The sequence below is a fragment of the Staurois parvus genome, unplaced genomic scaffold, assembly GCF_062004578.1.
Source record: "Staurois parvus isolate SC_StPar_1 unplaced genomic scaffold, SC_StPar_1.0 ptg001880l, whole genome shotgun sequence".
Lineage (NCBI taxonomy): Eukaryota > Metazoa > Chordata > Amphibia > Anura > Ranidae > Staurois > Staurois parvus.
This window is the reverse complement of record NW_028319676.1, coordinates 143,238-164,615: the sequence shown is the minus strand read 5'-3', so window position 1 is coordinate 164,615 and position 21,378 is coordinate 143,238. Positions and strand designations below refer to the sequence as shown.

Here is a 21,378-nt window from a genome sequence, read left to right as displayed (position 1 = left end):
GACGCCCCGATGGGGACACCTCATCCAAGCGGACGCCCCGATGGGGACACCTCATCCAAGCGGACGCCCCGATGGGGACACCTCATCCAAGCGGACGCCCCGATGGGGACACCTCATCCAAGCGGACGCCCCGATGGGGACACCTCATCCAAGGGGACGCCCCGATGGGGACACCTCATCCAAGGGGACGCCCCGATGGGGACACCTCATCCAAGTGGACACCACAATGGGGACACCTCATCCATGGGGCCCTTCTGATGGGGCCCCCTGTACAATGTACAGCCCTGTCCCCTCCCTGTATACATTGTATTCATATGGAGGTCTGCCCCTCCAGGTACACAGTCCTGGGGATGGGGATGACACCCAGACCTCTCTGATGCCCTCCCCATGCACAGGGGCCATCATTAGATGGGAGCCATGACAGGCAGCAGCTGTGATCCCCTCAGGAAGCCCCCACCTGCCCTCAGATGCCCCCAGTGCCTGTACAGCACTGACAAGACACAGTCCATCCACCTCCATCACTCACACCCCGGGAACCGGCCATACAGACTCATATTCCGCCTACCCCTCCTACCTCAACCTGTGGGCGCCGCCATCATCCCGGCATAACGCTGTTCTCGCTACAAAACTTTATTGATCAGAGAGCTAACAGAGAACCCTGCTTCCGGTATCTGGCGGCCATCTTTAGACTCCCTTTCAGGTTCCTATTGAGCGTGCGCCGTCAGCCGCCATGTTTGTACACCCACGCCGCCTGCGCTTCGCTTTATAAAACGTAGGAGGCGGTGCTAACGCCATGTTTGTACACCCAGTTCTGCTTCCTTGTGAAACGGAACTGAGGTGCAGCCGCTATATGTGTAGACCCAATTTGACTTTTTGTTTTTTTTGTGAAGCTGCGTAGAGCCGCAACCGCCATGTTTATACACCCAATTAGACTACCCCTTTTTGTGAAGTGGAATTGAGGCTCACCAGCCATGTTTCTACGCCCAATTACTATGCTCTTGCGTAGAGATGGCAGCTGGCATGTTTGTACATCCAATTAGACGGAGCTTCCTTGTGAAACGTTACTGAGGTGCACCCGCCATGTTTGTACACCCACATAGGTGGCAGGTTTCTAGTAGCTCAGACACAGCGGGCTGAATTCACATAGCTCTTAAAGAAGCGTAAGACTTTGGGGCCTATCCACTGATTATTGTATACAATATTTGTGTTTTTTTGGAAATATTTCACACAATAATAAAATAGGTAATTTATCAAAGTAAAATGTCAAATGTGAGGGAAATACAACAAATCAATTACAAATGTGAGGAAAATACAACAAATCAATTACAAATGTGAGGTAAATACAACAAATCAATTACAAATGTGAGGAAAATACAACAAATCAATTACAAATGTGAGGTAAATACAACAAATTCATTACAAATGTGAGGAAAATACCACAAATCAATTACAAATGTGAGGAAAATACAACAAATTCATTACAAATGTGAGGAAAATACAACAAATCAATTACAAATGTGAGGAAAATACAACAAATCAATTACAAATGTGAGGAAAATACAACAAATCAATTACAAATGTGAGGAAAATACTGCAAAAAATGAGATAAATCATTAAAGTCAATTCACTAAAATGACACATTGGTTATTGATCAATTATTATTATTATTATTACATCGAGTTTATATAGCGCCAAAGGGTTTGCTCAGCTCTGTACAATGGGGGGGGGACAATACATGGCACAGTACAACAACAACAAACAACGTACGAGGGGTAAGAGGGCCCTACTCTTTCGAGCTTACAATCTAGGTGGAAGGGGGTAGAGGCACAGGAGGAAGTGGCTGAGGGGAATGAGGGGTGGGAGGAAAGAGGGAGAATGGCCGTTAGGTGAGGGCGGGGTAGGCTTCCCTGAAGAGATGGGTTTTGAGGGAGCGCCTGAATGTGGGGAGGGAAGGCGACAGTCTGATGGATTGGGGCAGTGAGTTCCAGAGGATGGGGGAGGACCTGGAGAAGTCCTGCAGTCGTGCATGGGAGGAGGAGACCAGGGAGCAGGATAGAAGGAGGTCCTGTGAGGAGCGAAGGGTACGGGTAGGGTGGTACTTGGGGATCAGGTTGGTGAGGTAGTCAGGGGCAGTGTTGTGAACGGCTTTGTAGGTCAGGGTTAGGAGTTTAAATTTGATGCGTTGGGCAATCGGGAGCCAGTGGAGGGAGAGGCAGAGGGGGGTGGCAGAGGTGGAGCGGGTGGTGAGGTGGATGAGTCTGGCCGCTGAGTTCAGGATGGTCTGGAGCGGGGAGAGCCTGCACTTGGGTAGGCCGGTGAGAAGAGAATTACAGTAGTCAAGGCGTGAGATGATGAGGGAGTGTACTAGAAGTTTGGTGGTGTCTGGGGTGAGGAAGGTACGTATCTTGGCAATGTTGCGAAGATGGAGCCTGCATGTGTTTGTGAGTGATTTGACATGCGGTTGGAAGGAGAGGTTCGAGTCAAGAATGACGCCAAGGACTTTGGCTTGCGGGGTGGGAGTGATAGTGGAGTTGTTGGTGATGATGGATAGGATGGGGGGGGGGTGTTGGCAGGGGGAAAGACGAGGAGCTCGGTTTTGGAGAGGTTGAGCTTGAGGAAATGTAGCGACATCCAGTCTGAGATGTCATTTAGGAGGTGAGTGATGCGGGCGGAGATAGTGGGGGTGAGGAGAGGGGTGGAGAGGTAGATTTGGGTGTCGTCAGCGTAGAGGTGATAGTTGAAGCCGTGAGAGTGTATGAGTTTGCCCAGGGAGGAGGTGTAGATGGAGAAGAGAAGGGGTCCAAGGACAGAGCCTTGGGGGACCCCAACAGAGAGGGGGAGGGAGGGGGAGGTGGCACCATTGTAGGTGACACTGAAGGAGCGCCAGGATAGGTAGGATGAGAACCAAGAGAGAGCAGTATCTCTGATGCCAAGGGAGAGTAGTTTATTCAGGAGGAGGGGGTGGTCAACTGTGTCGAAGGCCGCAGAGAGGTCCAGGAGAAGGAGGACAGAGTAGTCGCCCTTGGCTTTGGCGTTTAGTAGGTCGTTAGTGATTTTGAGGAGGGCAATTTCAGTGGAGTGTAGGGGACGGAAGCCGGACTGTAGAGGGTCCAGGAGGTTATTGTCTGTAAGGTGGGAGCTTAGGCGATCGTAGACTATGCGTTCAAGGAGCTTGGAGGTGAGTGGCAGCAGGGAGATGGGTCTGAGGTTGTTGGGGTCCACGGGATCCAGGGAGGGCTTTTTGAGGATGGGGGTGATATGCGCATGCTTTAGGGGGGAGGGGAATGATCTCATGGAGTCTGTATTTTTGGAATGTACGGAGGGGAACTCTTCACTGGCCAGTAGTTTAAAGTAGAGCTATAGGAAAACTTTTTTTTTTCAGTTTGGATAGAGTAAGGGAGGACTAAAAAGCCCGGCCAGATTTATTTATCATCTGTGTCCCATTGGGGAGACTTTCCTCCACTTCCTGTTCCACAGCCAAATAGGAAATGACTGGAATGTCCTGCAAATGAAGGGAAATCCATTGGTGACCCCCAGGTTATCAGAACTAGTGTCTCCATGGCAGGATTTCTTCCCTATAACTTTTCAGGGGACAACCAAAAATTTTAGATTTTCTTTCACGTTTGATGATAACGGACCGGACAGATAAAGAGGGTGAATCTTCTTAATAGTGACAGGGGTAGCATTAAAAACCTGCGAGGGGTTCTACCACACTTTACAGGTTCTATCACCCCTAAAGGTTTCTAACACACCTAAAGGGTTCTACCACACCTCAAGGGATCTACCACACCTCAAGGAATCTACACACCTAAAGGGTTCTACCACACTTCAAGGGTTCTACCACACTTCAAGGGATCTAACACACCTAAAAAGTTCTACTACACTTTAAGGATTCTACTACACTTCAAGGGTTCTACCACACTTCAAGGGCTCTACCACACTTTAAGGGTTCTACCATAGTTTAAGGGTTCTACCACACTTCAAGGGTTCTACCACACCTAAAGGGTTCTACTACGCCAAAAGGGTTCTACCACAGTCAAGGGTTCTACCACACCTAAAGGGTTCTACAACACTTCAAGGGTTCTACTACGCCAAAAGGGTTCTACCACAGTCAAGGGTTCTACCACACCTAAAGGGTTATACTACACTTTAAGGGTTCTAGTCCGTAGGGTTCAATATTGAGTTGGCCCCGCCCTTTGCCGCTATACCAGCTTCAGCTCTTCTTGGAAGGCCGTCCACAAGGTTTAGGAGGGTGTCTTTGGGAAGGTTTGACCATTCTTCCAGAAGCACATTTGTCAGGTCTGGCACTGATGTCGGGGGAGGAGGCCTGGCTCGCAGTCTCCGCTCTAATTCATCCCAAAGGTGTTCTATGGGGTTGAGGTCAGGACTCTGTGCAGGCCAGTCAAGTTCCTCCACCCCAAACTGGCTCCTCCATGTCTTTATGGACCTTGCTTTGTGCACTGGTGTGCAGTCATGTTGGAACAGGAAGGGGCCATCTCCAAACTCTTCCCACAAAGTTGGGAGCATGAAATTGTCCAAAATGTCTTGGTATGCTGACGCCTTAAGAGTTCCCTTCACTGGAACTAGGGGGCCAGGCCCAACCCCTGAAAAACAACCCCACACCATAATCCCCCCTCCACTAAACTTTACACTTGGCACAATGCAGTGAGGCAAATACCATTCTCCTGGCAACCACCAAACCCAGACACATCCATCGGATTGCCAGACAGAGTAGTGTGATTGGCAACTCCAGAGAAAACGTTTCCACTGCTATAGAGTCCAGTGGCGGCATGCTTTACACCACGGCATCCGACGCTTTGCATTGCACTTGGTGATGTAAGGCTTGGATGCAGCTGCTCGGCCATGGAAACCCATTCCATGAAGCTATCTACGCACTGTTGTTGGGCTCATCTGAAGGCCACACCAAGTTTGGAGGTCTTTAGCTATTAATTCTGCAGACAGTTGGCGACTTCTGCGCACTGTGCGCTTCAGCATGCGCTGACCCCGCTCTGTCATGTGACGTTGCCTACCACTTGGTGGCTGAGTTGCTGTTGTTTCCAGTTGTTTCCACTTTGTTATAATCCCACTAACAGTTGAGCGTGGAATATTTAGTAGCCAGGAAATGATTTATTGCCCAGGTGGCCACCTATCACGGGACCACGCTTGGAGTCACTGAGCTCCTGAGAGCGACCCATTCTTTCACCAATGTTTGTAGAAGCAGTCTGCATGCCTAGGGGCTTGATTGTATACACCTGTGTCCATGGAGGTGAACACCTGAATCCAGTGATTTGGAGGGCGGGGCCAATACTTTTTTATATATATATATATATATATTTTTATATATATATATATATATATATATATATATATATATATATATAAAATATACATATATATATATATACTGTATATGTCTCTTGGAGGCATGCAGCAATAATGCAAATAGAATGTCTTATGTAAAAAAAAATATAAATAATAATGATATATTTTGGAATTGCAATAATGTCAATACAATGTCTAGAATGTAAAAAAAAATGTATATAACTTTACACAAGATATTATATTTACCTTTTCGCATTTAAGAGAAACATACAGTATATATATATAAACAACAGCATATGTATAAATTTGTTATCACATTAATTAACAAAGATAATGTCTAATAAATAGGCACACGGATGAAATACAAAAAGCAAATCAGACAGGAAAAAAACACACAAACATTGAGCCTGCTGCACAAAGGTCATATTTTCATATATGTGGAGACACCTACTGTGGTTAGCGTCAGTAAAATGAAGACGCTACAATAAACACAAATCACCCAAACAAACTAGTGCTTGATAATAGCAGCCTTATGACTTCACATTTCCTCATTTCCACATCAGGTTCTAATGTAAAGGACCATGCTATATAAATAATTATGGTATACAGAAAATTGTACACAAGTTATTCACCTCTACGGTATACATCAGACCTAAAAGATAGACAGAAACGTGTGTCCAAAAGAGGGATAAATGGAGTCATATCCATGGGTATGAATTTTTAAAATGTGCCTACAGTAAAGCCAAGCAGCTTACCAGACCTTAATGTGTATATGTAAATACTCACCTTGTAAAACCACCCATTCAGTTTAAAATAGAAATGAAAGGAAAAACATTTGTGTATAGATACTGTATAAAAAGCATTATAAATACCCTTTTTTTTCTCTTTTTTTTCCTAAGTGATCACATTACCTCTGTTCTCAGCTGCATAAGAGGCTTAGAGAGGTGGGGGTGGAAAAAACAGCAGTACACTGATCTTCCCAGTGAATAGCTGTGCAGGGGGGTGTGTGTCAGTACAAATCTAATCATTGGACAGCAGGCAGGCTGTGCTCCTAGCACAGCCAGAAAACTGACCACACTGGGAAGGATGTGCTCTCATGTCTAGCATGGATAAGTGGCATGGTTAGTTTGCAATAGGGAAGCAGAGGGACTGGCAGGATCACCAGGTATTCCACACAAATGAAGAAATTCAGAAAATAGGATACTTTTTAACACAAGTACATGGAACAACAGACACCAGGCCCAGACTGGCCATAGGGCACAACGGGTATTTGCCCGGTGGGCCGGGGCCGCCTGGATAGGAGGGGCTGCCGGGCAGCACATAGAGATGCTGGGTCAAGCATTTCTCAGCTCCTCTATGTGCTGCCCCTCCTACCCATCTCCTGCATGCTGTGGGCTCCTGTTTGTTCGGTCCACGGCTGCCCCCCCTCATCTCCAGCAGAGCTGCCACCAGATTCCCCCCTCCCTGCAGCCTCCTTTATTCCCTCCTTCCTTCTTTCCCTCCTTCTTTATTTCCCTCCGTCTTTCCCTCCTTTTTTCTTTCCCTCCTTCCTTCTTTCCCTCCTTATTTCTCTCCCTTCTCCATCCTTCCCTCCTTCATTCCCTCCTTCCTTCTTCTCATCCTTCCTTCTTTCCCTCCTTCCTTCTTTCCCTCCGTCTTTCCTTCCTTCTTTCTTTCCCTCCTTCCTTCTTTCCCTCCTTTCTTTCCCTCTGTCTTTCCCTCCTTCTTTCTTTCCCTCCTTTTTTCTTTCCCTCCTTCCTTCTTTCCCTCCTTATTTCTCTCCCTCCTCCATCCTTCCCTCCTTCATTCCCTCCTTCCTTCTTCTCCTCCTTCCTTCTTTCCCTCCCTCCGTCTTTCCTTCCTTCTTTCTTTCCCTCCTTCCTTCTTTCCCTCCTTCTTCTTTCCCTCCTTCTTTATTTCCCTCCTTCTTTCTCTCCTTTCTTCTTTCCCTCCTTCCTTCCTTCTTTCCCTCCTTCTTTCTTTTCCTCCTTCCTTCTTTCCCTCCTTCTTCTTTCTCTCCTTTCTTTCCCTCCTTTTTTCCCTCCTTCCTTCTTTCCCTCCTTCTTTCTTTTCCTCTTTCTTTCCCTCCATCTTTCCCTCCTTCTTTTCTTTTTCTCTTTCTTTCCCTCCTTCCTTCTTTCCCTCCTTCCTTCTTTCCCTCCTTCCTTCTCTCCCTCCTTCTTTCTTTCCCTCCTTCCTTTTTGTCCTCATCTTTCCTTCCCTCCTTCTTTCCCGCCTTCCTTCTTTCCCTCCTTTTTCTTTCCTCCTTCCTTCCTAATATTCTTCCTTCTTTCCCTCTTCCCCTCCTCCTTCATTCCCTCCTTCTTTCTTTCCCTCCGTCTTTCCCTCCTTCTTCTTTCCCTAATTCTTTCCCTTGTTTCCCTCTTTCCTTCTTTCCCTCCTTCTTTCTTTCCCTCCTCCATCCTTCCCTCCTTCATTTTTCTCCTCCTTCTTTCTTTCCCTCCTTCATTCTTTTCCTCTTTCTTTCCCTAAGTCTTTCCCTCCGTCTTTGTTTCCCTCCTTCTTTCCCTCCGTCTTTCTTTCCCTCCTTCTTTCCCTCTTTCTTCTTTCCCTCTTTCTTTCTTTCCCTCCTCCTTCATTCCCTCCTTCTTTCCCTTCTTCCTTCTTTCCCTCCTTCCTTTTTTCCCTCTTTCCTTCTGTCCCTTCTTCCTTCTTTCCCTCCTTCTTCTTTCCCTCCTTCTTCTTTCCCTCCTCCTTCTTTCCCTCCTACTTCTTTCCCTCATTCTTTCTTTTCCTCTTTCTTTCCATCCTTCTTTCTTTCCCCCCTTCCTGCTTTCCCTCTTTCTTTCCCCACCGTCCTTCCTTCCTTCCTTCTTGCCCTCCTTTCCCTCTTTTTTTCCACCTTCCTTCCCACCATCCTTCCTTGCCTACTTCTTGCCCTCCTTCCTTCTGTCCCTCCTTCCTTAAAACCTACTGACATTAATGGCAGAACTACCAGGGTCCCTCCTCCATCCTTCCCTCCTTCATTCCTTTCTTCTTCTGCTCCTTCTCTCACCCTCCTTCTTTCTTTCCCTCCATTTTCCCTCCTTCTTTCTTTCTTTCTTTCCCTTCTTCTTTCTTTTCCTCCTTCCTTCTTTCCCTCTTTTCTTCTTTCCCTTTTTCTTCTTTCTTTCCATACTCCTTTCTTCCCTCCTTCTTTCCCTTCTTCCTACTTTCCCTTCTTTTTCTTTCCTCCTTCCTTCTTTCCCTCCTTATTTCTTTTCCTTAGTTCTGGGATGATTCCTCACTGTTCTCATGATCATTACCACTCCACGAGGTGACATCTTGCACGGTGCACCAGACCTAGGGAGACTGACACTTGTTTTGTGTTTCTTCCATTTGTGAATGATTGCACCAACTGTTGTCACCTTCTCACCAAGCTGCTTGGAGATAGTTTGGTAGCCCAGTCCAGCCTTGTGTAGGTCTACAATCTTGTCCCTGACATCCTTGGACAGCTCTTTGGCCTTTGACATGGTGGAGAGTTTGGAATCTGATGGTTTGATTGCTCCTGTGGCCAGGTGTCTTTTATACAGGTAACACAATGAGAAATACTTATTTCCCTCATGAACATGCAGATCAGTCATCATTTGTTAGACATGTATTTCTGCTGAATTTGTTGTTGCTATTCTGTCTCTCAGTGTTACAATATACCGAACATTCGATTTTTAGACCATTCATTTCTTTGTGAGGGGCGAACATTCAAAATCAGCAGGGGGTCAAATACGCATTTCCTTCACTGTATATTGTAATAAAAACACATTTCAACATATATATATAAATTTTATTTTTTTAAATATGTTGAATACTGCCAAAATTGTAGTATTTCAAATATATGTCAATATATTTGGGAAGAATATTTTTTAAATATTTTTTTTTTCCATGTGGGTAGAATGAAAAACCCTAACTTGGTAACAAGAGCGCAGGGCCTCCCCAGCAGTCCTACGTGATGCATGATGATCTGACCAGCTGATCTGCTTGCAAATGTAAGACGAGGAATTCAAATGAGAGTAAACACAGCGTACAAATAAACAATACCTGGATGATTGTGAACTGTGCGCTGAACCCTGAGCAAACACGCAACGCAAACATACAACACTCCACAGAGGACGTGTGCTACGCACGCAAGCCTGACATCCTGACTGACAGCCATCATTACCTCCGTCCACCAACAAGATGGCCCCATCATCATCTGCAGACAACACGGATGGAGTTTTTTTGTTATTTCTGACATAGGGGTCAATTCCCTAAAGGTTACGGCATGCAATAACATGGTCACATGACTCATTTGCCGAAATGACCGCATGCGGTAACATGGTCATGTGACTCATTTGCGGAAATGACCGCATGCGGTAACATGGTCACGTGACTCATTTGCGGAAATGACCGCATGCGGTAACATGGTCACGTGACTCATTTGCGGAAATGACCGCATGCGGTAACATGGTCACGTGACTCATTTGCGGAAATGACCGCATGCTGTAACATGGTCACATGACTCATTTGCGTAAATTTCCGCATGCGGTGACATGGTCACGTGACTCATTTGCATAAATGACCGCATGTGGTAAAAAAATGTCCAATTCACCAAAAAAAATGTTTTTTAAAATAACGATTATGAGATATTTATCGCAGAATGAAATATGTGCCGGTAAATACAGGCGTACCTCGGTTTACAAATTTTTTTTTTTTGGGGGGGAGGATTTGTGCTACAAGGAGGAGATTTTCAAGTGGGGGGGGAGCGTTTTTGTGCTTGGAGGGGAAGTTTGAGGGGTAGAGGATTTGTGCTAGGAAGGGGTGATTTTTTGGGGGGGAGTTTGCGCTGAAGGTATTTTCTGAGAAAGAGAATTTGAGCTGGGGGGGGATGGGAGGGGACAAAGATGTGTGCTGGGAGGGAGGGTTTCAGCAAGTGGGGGGGGCGGATTTGTACTGGGAGGGGGGGGGGGAATTTATGTTTAGGGGTAAGCATGCAGGTTATTGCTTGCTTTTTTGGAGGGTCGAGGGGATTTTTGCTGGCACATAATGCCTGTACACCTTGCGGGGGGGGGGGGGGGGATGCAGAGGGATGCAGGCGCTGTTCAGCTGACAATTTTCCCAGGCAGCTGCATCAACAAAAGTCGGTGACAGGGCCACTCACAGTTCATATTTCTGACAATTTAGCATGAATCGGCCACAATTCGAGCCACGTGTGGCGGCCTTTAGAGGAAATTTCACTTTATTTTGGTCAGATTTCCTTTGGAAGAGTCAAATTCACAGCCTGGATATATGTGGTCTCAGCCAATCCCTGGGGGAGGGTGTCCAGAAGGTGGCTGGAGAGTGTGTAAGGTCTGGGACCCGAGGCTGCTCAGTTCTTGTCCAGGGAAAGAAAGTCCCAGCCTGAAGGGCTCCTGCCCCCTTCCAGGTATGCTGACCTGCTGGGCCTGTGCTACTTTGTGAGACTGAATAACCCCTCACCTACCAGGCATTCCCCCCCCCCTTTCCAGTCCAGGCCAATTTTCAGCTTTCAGCGCTGTCGCACTTTGAATGACAATTGTGCGGTCATGCAACACTGTACCCATATGAAATTTATATAATTTTTTTTCACACACATAGAGCTTTCTTTTGGTGGTATTTACTCCCCGTTGGGGGTTTTATTTTTTGCGCTTTAAACAAAAAAAAGCAAAACATTTGGAAAAAAGTTTTCTTTGTTTCTACTATAACATTTTGCAAACAGGTTCTTGTTCTGCTTCATTGAGGGCACTGATGAGGTGGCACGGATGGGCAGCACTGATGATGCCGCACTGATAGGCGTAACTGATGGGCGCTGATAGGCGGTCTGATGGGTGGCACTGCTGGGTACAGGTGGGTGGCACTGATAGGCACAGGTAGGTGGCACTGCTGGGTACAGGTGGGTGGCACTGCTGGGTACAGGTGGGTGACACTGCTGGGTACAGGTGATGACACTGCTGGGCACAGGTGGGTGGCACTGATAGGCACAGGTGGATGGCACTGCTGGGTACAGGGGGGTGACACTGTTGGGTACAGGGGGGTGGCACTGCTGGGCACAGGGGGGTGGCACTGCTGAGTACAGGGGGGTGACACTGCTGGGCACAGGTGAGTGGCACTGATAGGCACAGGTGGGTGGCACTGCTGAGTACAGGGGGGTGACACTGCTGGGCACAGGTGAGTGGCACTGATAGGCACAAGTGGGTGGCACTGCTGAGTACAGGGGGGTGACACTGCTGGGCACAGGTGGGTGGCACTGATAGGCACAGGTTTGTGACATTGCTGGGTACAGGTGGGTGACACTGCTGGGCACAGGTGGGTGGCACTGATAGGCAGAGGTGGGTGGCACTGATAGGCACTGCTGGCACAGGTGGGTGGCACAGCTGGGCACAGGTGGGTGGCACTGCAGGGCACATGTGGGTGGCACTGCAGGGCACTGATGGGCACAGGTGGGTGGCACTGCAGGACACAGGTGGGTGGCACTGATAGGCACTGCTGGCACAGGTGGGTGGCACAGCTGGGCATGGGTGGGTGGCACTTGTTGTCTTATTATAATGTAGTCCACACAAACAGTTCATAAGACAAATCTGTTGTCTTATATCAATAATGGAGGACGTATGACTGGTGTATATTATATATGTACTATTCCCCGCAGCAACCAATTGTCCTTTTCCAGAGAGATGCATTTATTCGGATAAAGATATTTGTTATAGATGACAGAAATTCAGCTGAATATTTGTAAAGATTACGATGAACAGCAACCCTCAGAGTCCCATTCATGATAATTCATATCAAGCATGGAGATCCTACACCGTCCAGCATATGTCCGATCTATAACATGCACCGAGGTTGCTCCCATGCATGCAATAATGTGAGTTATGATCTATACCTGTCCTGCCACCTGTGTTTTGTTACCCGTATCCTGACCTGTGCTCTATCCAGGGGCGGACTGACAACTCATGGGGCCCCCGGGCAATAGGGGATCATGGGGCCCCTGTGTCCTTGCCCAAACTCAAAAAAGCCTATGAAAAAGGTACCAGGGGCATCTCATGGTTCCCCCTACTGACCCCGGGCCCTATGGCAGTGCCAAAGTTTCCAAATGGTCAATCCGCCCCTGGCTCTGTCCCATATCTTCTATCCTGTGTTCTTGTCCTGTGTTAATATACACATTTTCCCCATTCAGTACAATGGCAAGCACTCTGATTGGCCACTTTTCTTAGCATGTTTGATCTCATGTGTCTAGACCTAGAATAGCTTTTAATTAACAAGTGAAATAGATACTACTTGTGTTGTTTATGGCAAATCTGCTCTCCTCACCATCAACAAGCACATCATGAATATTTAAGACTTTTCCCAATCTATTTGCAACTAACCTGCTCTTAAAATTCCCCCAACTCTCCATATATTTACCCAAAAACAGGTTAACCCAACACAACAAAGGTGAGGTAATTACCTCCTGCATACATTAACATGGTAAGGAGTCCTTTTGGTGTGTAAAGTGGTCTTATCACTCCGCCTTTTGGCTAAGATCAAGTGTAGTATCTGTTTTTATCAGTGTCCAGTAGGGGCGCTCCACCATCATTCCTGCTTGCAGGGATGTTTGGCTGTATAGCACCCCTGCTGGTAGGATGGGGGCTCTGATGGTTAGTACAGGCCGGAACAGAAACTGAGGTGCCCACAGGCAGTTGGGGTTCTGGGAGTAATTCCTCCAGGAACGCCAGATGGGCCCATTTCCTCCTGGTTTGAATGGATCTACCTTGTCTGGCCAGGGGCCGGGGAGGCAGAGAGTCCGCGAACCAGTGCCCCGAGAGTGGTCGCCTCAGGGGTGCTCCTAGTAGCACATGGGGATGGGATCCCAAGTGTGAAACGTGCACATGGGCACTGCTCCAAACACTTTTTCTGCACTGCGCCTTTTAGGGCTCGGCCTTTTGGCTAAGTCCAGGGCAATTTTTATGCTACGGGCCTCAGGGCCTATCCAGTGCACAACTGAACGGCCACTTTTTTCTTTTTACTTATCTATTTCATTTATTTTTTCTCCCACGTTTGTTTCACTTTTCACTCATGTGTGTTTTTTTTTTTCTCACGGACAGTAGGGTGTGGGTCCTCCGGCCTTCCCTGAAGTCTAGGGGGAGGATGTGTGGCCTTTTGGTTCCCTCCTCCCCTGTCCCTTGGGGGGTCTCTCTTCAGGACCTAGTACTTGGAGGCTGGCTTAGGCTAGCCACAAGGAAAGGGGTCCGCCAGGCCTTTTGGCTAGGAGGACCACATGGGAGCCTTAGTCCCTGTCAGGAGCCTTGCGCCCCGGGGGATCAGGGTAGAGATCCAACCCCTTCAGGGGTGGACAAAGCACACCTCTAAGTGCACTTTTTTGTGTTGGTTTTGCACTAGCACATTTTTTGTTCACTTACGGGATTTTCATTTTTCGCACTTCCGCGGACTTCAAAAAAAAAAAAGTTGTCTTATCACTGGCCTATCCAAGAATGAACTGTATGTGTTTCAATGTCTTCAGTATATATTATTATTATTATTATACAGGATTTATGGCGCCAACAGTTTGATCAGCGCTTTACAATATAACGGGAGACAATACAGCAACTATACATTTCAGTACAGAAGGAAATAGTCAATTTAACATATTTTGTTACATATATTTGTAAACACATTCCAAAAATGTAGATTAAATGTATTTTTAAAGACATACAGTATATTTGAAAATGTATTTTTAAATATATTTTTCATATATTCTGTAATAAAAACGAATTTCAACATACAGTATATATATGTGTATATATATATATATATATATGTACCAACATGGAGGAAAAATATATTTGAAATATATTTTTAAAATATTCTTCCCAAATATATTGACATATATTTGAAATATTCTAATTTTGACCATATTCAATATATTAAAAACATAAATATATATATGTATGTATATACTGTATATATATATATATATATATATATATATATATATATGTATATATATATATTCTTCAGATTTTATTTTTACATATAAAAAAGTAAATTTAACATATATTTTTGCATATATTTGGAAATGCATTCCAAAAATGTAGATTAAAGGTATTTTTAAAGGCATACAGTATATTTGAAAATGTATTTTTAAATATATTATTTATATATTTTGTAATAAAACATTTCAATATACAGTATATATATATATATATATATATATATATGTACCCACATGGAAGAAAAATATATTTGAAATATATTTTAAATATATTCTTCCCAAATATATTGACATATATTTGAAATACTACAATTTTGGCTGTATTCAATATATTAAAAAAAAATATATATATATAGATATATATATATATATATATATATATATATATATATAGATATATATGTATATATTTTTCAGATTTTTTTTTACATATAAAAAAGTCAATTTAACATATATTTTTACATATATTTGTAAATGCATTCCAAAAATGTAAATTAAATGTGTTTCTAAAGACATACAATATATGTGAAAATTTATTTTTCATATATTTTGTAATAATAACCCATTTCAACATACAGTATATATATATTGAAATATATTTTGAAATATATTGAATATAAATATATTGAATAAAAAAAATCTGAAGAATATATTAAAAAATAATATATTTTTATCAATATTTTTCATATTTTCATATATTTTGTAATATATAAAAAAAGCATTTCAACATGGAGTATGTGTGTGTATATATATATATATATATATATATATTTTTTTTTTTTTTGTTTTTTTTTTAAATATATTGAATATGGCGAAAATTGTAGTATTTCAAATATATGTCAATATATTTGGGAGGAATATTTTAATATATTTTAAAAACATTATTTTTAAAATAAAATATATTATATAGTATATTTTATATAAAATAAAATATATTAAAAATATATTTTTAAAATAAGCCAAGCCTAATAGGTTGGAGCAAAGCAAATATTGAATGTTTATAAAAAAAATAAAAAATAAGGCAATTAGGAGCTAATTTGCAAATGCTGTTATTAGCGATGAATAATGACTTTCGTCCTCACATGGACAGAATTTGGATGAGTGATGAGGATCTCTGCATCTCCCTCCTCTTCTGCTTTGCTGTCCTTATTACCTGATTTTCATAAATACATCTCACATTTGCTCCCTGGCTTCCTGATGACGGTTACTGTGTGGGAAATCCTCCATCCAGATTAGGATGCTGGTAATTCCTGCGCTGCTGATCTGGGCACTCTTCCAAGGCTGCCAGCCGGGTAACTGCGACGCCGTGCCATGCCCGGGGCCAACTCTTCTGTTTCTGGGTTCCTGCTACTGCTTTGTAGATGAAGGGACGGATTTCTGGGGAGCGAGGAATTCCTGCGCCGACTGCGGAGGGAAGCTGGCCAATGCGGCGGAAAAATCGGTCCTGACCTTCCTGAGTGATTACATAAATGGAACGCGTTGGTGGGTTGGGCACGGAATTGAAGGTAAGAAATGGAAAGTGCCAACCAGGGGCAGACTGACAACTCATGGGGCCCCCTGGCAATAGGGGATCATGGGGCCCCTGTGTCCTTGCCCAAATTCAAAAAAGCCTATGAAAAAGGTACCAGGGGCATCTCATGGGGCCCCCTACTGACCCCAGGCCCTTGGGCAGTGCCCGAGTTTCCAAATGGTCAGTCCGCCCCTGGTGCCAACCACCCTGAATAAATGCCGATCAGGTATTTGGGTTCAAAGGAAAAATAATGTACCAGGCCCCACTTTACAGGGCAACAGCCCTCTCTAATTTATTTTTTATTTATATAATCTATCCATTCATTTATTTTTTAAGTATCACCGGAAAATCTTCGGCAGCCAATTACAGAGAATATCGATCTGTGTAGTGCACATGCTTCCGAAGTCGATCACGCCAAGGCCACTTAACATGCTAACCGGCACTGCTATGCCAAAGAATATATCTAATGGCACCCATTACAGAAAAATCCATTAACAATTAAATATACCGTATGTATTCCAGAAAAAAAAGAAAAAAGACCAATCCATCAATTCAGTGATCCATCGAGTCTGCTTCATTTTATTTATTTATTTTATTTTATTTATTTATTTTATTTTTATTGTCTTAGATCTACACTCAAATAAAAAGATTTAAAAAAAAATAGGGCAGACTCAATGGACCACTGTCATCACTCTATGTTTATTTATTTAAATTGTTCCTTTTTTGTCTACACTCAAACAAAAAGATTTAAAAAAAAAAAAATAGGGCAGACTCAATAGACCACTTGATATTCTGTCTGTTATCACACTTCTATGTTTATTTATTTATTTTTTATTTATTTATTTTTTATTTTTTTGTCTTAGATCTACACTCAAATAAAAAGATTTAAAAAAAAATAGGGCAGACTCAATGGTCCACTTGATATTCTGTCTGTCATCACTCTTCTATGTTTATTTATTTATATTTTATTGTAATTTTTTTTCTCTTAGATCTACACTCAAACAAAAAGATTTAAAAAATAAGAAATAGGGCAGACTCAATGGACCACTTGATATTCTGTCTGTCATCACTCTTCTATGTTTATTTATTATTATTTTTTATTTTTCTGTCTTAGATCTACACTCAAACAAAAAGCTTTAAAAAAAAGGGTAGACTCAATGGACCACTTGATATTCTGTCTGTCATCACTCTTCTATGTTTGTTTATTTATTTAATTTATTTTAATTTTTTTATTATTTTTTTTTTGTCTTAGATCTACACTCAAACAAAAAGATTAAAATAAAAAAAAATATAAAATAGAACAGACTCAATGGACCACTTGATATTCTGTCTGTCATCGCTCTTCTATGTTTATTTATTTATTTAATATATATTTTTTTTTTGCCTTAGATCTACACTCAAACAAAAAGATTTAGAAAAAAATAGGGCAGACTCAATGGACCACTTGATATTCTGTCTGTCATCACTCTTCTATATTTGTTTATTTATTTATTTATTTTTAACAGTTTTTTTGTATGAGTATAGCATATAGATCATTTGAAAATAAATAATGCGGCAGACTTAATGGACCACTTGGTATTCTTTCTGCTGTCACTCTTCTAAGTTTATTTTTATTTTTTTATAACTTCTTTTTGTCTGAGATTTGTACTCCGACAACAATAATAAAAAAAGAAATGGGGCAGACTCAGTGGGCCACTTGGTATTCTGTCCATCGTCATTCTTCTATGTTTATTTTTTTTTTTTTCATGACTTGTTTTTTTTTAGATCTATACTCAGACAAAAATTAAAAAAAAAGCAAAAAGAACAAATTAAAAAAAAACATGGGGCAGACTCAATGGAACACTTGGTATTCTTACTGCTTTCGCTCTTCTATGTTTCTATACCATCGATACTATATTGGCATAAGTAATTCCGACTGACATGATTATATAAAGATATACTAATTAATATATTATTTTGAAATCACCATAAAACATAAAAAAAAGCATGCCCCTCCTTCCCCACCAATGGTATATTATCATTCTTGTTGATGACGTACATATATTGAATACAAAATATTACTTCATAGTAAAACTGCTAAACTATCCCACATGGAAGAAAAATAAATTTGAAATATAGTTTAAAAATATTCTTCCCAAATATATTGACATCTATTTGAAATACTACAATTTTGGCCGTATTCAACATATTTAAAAATCTAAAAAAAAAATAAATATATATATATATATATATATATATATATATATATATATATACTGCATGTTGAAATGTGTTAATATATTCTTCAGATTTTTTTTTAACATATAAAAAAGTAAATTTAACATATATTTTTACATATATTTGTAAATGCATTCCAAAAACGTAGATTAAATGTATATTTGAAAATGTATTTTTAAAAATATTTTTCGTATATTTTGCTATAAAAACGTATTTCAACATACAGTATATATGTATATATATATATATATATATATATATATATATATGTACCCACATGGAAGAAAAATGAATTTGAAATATATTTTAAAAATATTCTTCCCAAATATATTTGAAATACTACAAATTTGGCCATATTCAATATATTTCAATAAATATATATATACTGTATGTTGAAGTGCATTTTTATTACAAAATATATGAAAAATATTTGTAACAATAAATTTTCAAATATACTGTATGTCTTTAAAAATACATTTAATCCACCTTTTTGGAATGCATTTACAAATATATGTAAAAATATATGTTAAAATTACTTTTTTATATGTTAAAAAAAATCTGAAGAATATATTTTAAAAATATATATTAAAAAAACAAACATATATATATATGTATATACTGTATCTTGAAATACAATTGTATTACAAAATATATGATAAATATTTTTAAATTTTAAATCTGAAGAATATATTTAAGAAAATATATTAACCCCCCCCCCCCCAAACATATATATATGTTTATTTTGTTTTGTAAATATATTTTTAACATATAAAAAAGTAAATTTAACATATATTTTTACATATATTTGTAAATGCATTCTGAAAATGTAGATTAAATGTATTTTTAAAGACATACAGTATATATATATATATATATATATATATATATATATATATATATTTATTGAAATATATTGAATATGGCCAACATTGTAGTATTTCAAATATATGTCAATATATTTGGGAAGAATATTTTTTAAATATATTTAAAAAAACATTTTCTTCCATGTGGGATATTTCAACTAATATTACTAAAAACACTAAGCATCACTGCTCTAAAAGTGGGAGCTTCTGGTTTTAGGGCCACAGTGCCGGTTTCCTTGTGTGCAGGACAGTCTTTGGTGTAGAGAATCCCGATGCAGGTGAGGAATGTATGCAGACAACAGGATACATTTTGTCAAGAAAGGGTTACTTTGAGGGTTACAGGGAGGATCAGTGGGAGGATAAGTGGGAGGGTCAGTGGGAGGATCAGTGGGTCAGTGGGAGGGTCAGTGCAAGGATCAGTGGGAGGGTCAGTGGGAGGGTCAGTGGGAGGATCAGTGGGAGGATCAGTGGGAGGAGCAGTGGGAGGGTCAGTGGGAGGATCAGCGGCAGGATCAGTGGATCAATAGGAGGACCAGTGGGAGGATCAGCGACAGGATCAGCGACAGGATCAGCGGAAGGACCAGCGGGAGGGTCAGCAGGAGGACCAGCGGGAGGGTCAGCAGGAGGATCAGTGGCAGGATCAGTGGCAGTATCAGTGGCAGGATCAGTGGGAGGATCAATGGCAGGATCAGTGGCAGGATCAGTGGGAGGGTCAGTGGGAGGATCAGTGGGAGGATCAGTGCGAGGATCAGTGGGAGGATAAGTGGGAGGATCAGTGGGAGGACCAGTGCGAGGATCAGTGGGAGGGTCGGTGGGAGGATCGGTGGGAGAATCAGTGGGAGGATCAGTGCGAGGATCAGTGGGAGGATCAGTGGGAGGATCAGTGGGAGGATCAGTGCAAGGATCAGTGGGGGGATCAGTGGGAGGATCAGTGGCAGGATCAGTGGGAGGATCAGTGGGAGGATCAGTAGGAGGATCGGTGGGAGGATCAGTGGGAGGATCAGTCGGAGGAGCAGTGGGAGGAGCAGTGGGAGGGTACAGGTTAGTGTGAAGATCAGAGCTTTTTCTCTCATAAAATAGGCACAGGAACTCCCTCCTTCTGAGACACTTCTTGTCCCCGCCCCCGCCCCACCCCTGAGCTCCTTCACTTGGTTCCTCACCTCCCAGTAAAGAGCCAATCATCATTTTGTGGTGCTAAATAATTTGTATGGAATATGTTAATGATTACAAAGCAGAAAGGTAGATTCTCTTGCAGCCAGCAGCATTAAACCCTCCCTTCCCCCCCAACAATAGATTCCTCCAGCAACAATGGACTCTCAAAGCAAAATACCACCCTAGCAACAATAGATCCGCCCAGCAGCTACAACAGCAAGGCGGGGCCACTCCCGAGCAAGGCTGTGTGCTTCCATAGACACACACCGCATGGCTTGGCCTTGCCCCCCCAAAAACCCACAGCGCTGGATTGATGGAGGAGCCAAGTAAGTGTTGGGGGGGGGATGGTAAATTATCATTGGAAGGTTTTTTTCCCTTGTTGCAGAGAATGCATTCAAAGTAACAAAGGATTAGTGTTTAGAACCAATGGTGGCGCAACGCTCCAATCTGTGCAGTCCATTGGTGCTGCTTCCCCCTGTAGTAGCTGCTGGCAATTAGATTTTAGTAGCACGGTCCCATCAGCAAAGATCTCTGGTGTGCGCACGGCTTTACTACACGCCCAAGACAAAAACAACCCCCGGAACACGGAGCTCCTCTGACATCAGTCGGTGTCTCCAACTTGTAGAGGATCCAGGAACTTTATTACATTGTATCTTTTTTCCAACAGCAAATATTTTGCAGCGCCGAGATGCAGAAGTAGAGAGATGGTGCCCGACTCTGTCCTCTTCTGGAGTTCTACAGGAGACACCTTGTCTACAACAATATGGCTTCATCTGCCAGACAGGTAAGCCAACAGTCCGTGACGTCTTCTCTTCACCTCTTCACATTCTGTAGTTGTTGTGAAGACTCTTCTTTATGTACGAAGCGATGCGATGAGGAGGCCAGAAAGAAGAAGAAACGTGAAGATTTGTTGTAGGATGGAGCAGAATCAAAGATGGAGGTAGCATGGCTAAAGACTCCGTTGTGAATGACTTTTACTCAAGTGGGATTTGTTAAAATCTTATTTAAATCTTTTATTAAACTTTTTTTTCCATTACAAAAACACAGCCAAATACCATTTTCATCCAAAATACTAACAATCCCCTAAATTTTACAATCCCACCTCCCCACTGCCCCATCACCCAAATCCCTCAATGATCTACCCCGGTCCATATAGCTCTTCCCTTCTCTTTCCATTCTATGATCTTTCTCCTCGATCCTCGCTTCCAACTCTTCCTTTTTCTTACTGTTCTTTCCCGCTGACCTTTCTTTTCCCTTCTCCTATTCCTGCTACCACCTTACAAAACATTCCCTTTATTCTCCTACCTCCAATCGGATCCCTGGGCCTCCCATCACTTCCGTATATTTTCCAGAAG

General features: G+C 42.3%; 2 protein-coding genes across 2 annotated transcripts in view; one reads left to right on the top strand and one right to left on the bottom strand.

Annotated features, from left to right (window-relative positions):
* LOC149433899 (pre-mRNA-splicing factor ATP-dependent RNA helicase PRP16-like) overlaps window positions 1-700 on the bottom strand; it is a gene marked incomplete at its 3' end in the record, with an annotated part of 45,863 nt that extends 45,163 nt beyond the window's left edge. Inside the window, 1 exon segment of the mRNA XM_089664312.1 lies at window positions 575-700.
* A 14,773-nt stretch (window positions 701-15,473) lies between these two features.
* The window catches only part of LOC149433898 (polycystin-1-like protein 2), a 54,456-nt gene continuing 48,551 nt past the window's right edge, over window positions 15,474-21,378 (top strand). Inside the window, exons 1-2 of the mRNA XM_089664310.1 lie at window positions 15,474-15,786; window positions 20,691-20,807. Coding sequence (XP_089520436.1) covers window positions 15,519-15,786; window positions 20,691-20,807 — 385 coding nt within the window. The 5' untranslated portion in view covers window positions 15,474-15,518. The remainder of the gene's footprint in view (window positions 15,787-20,690; window positions 20,808-21,378) is intronic.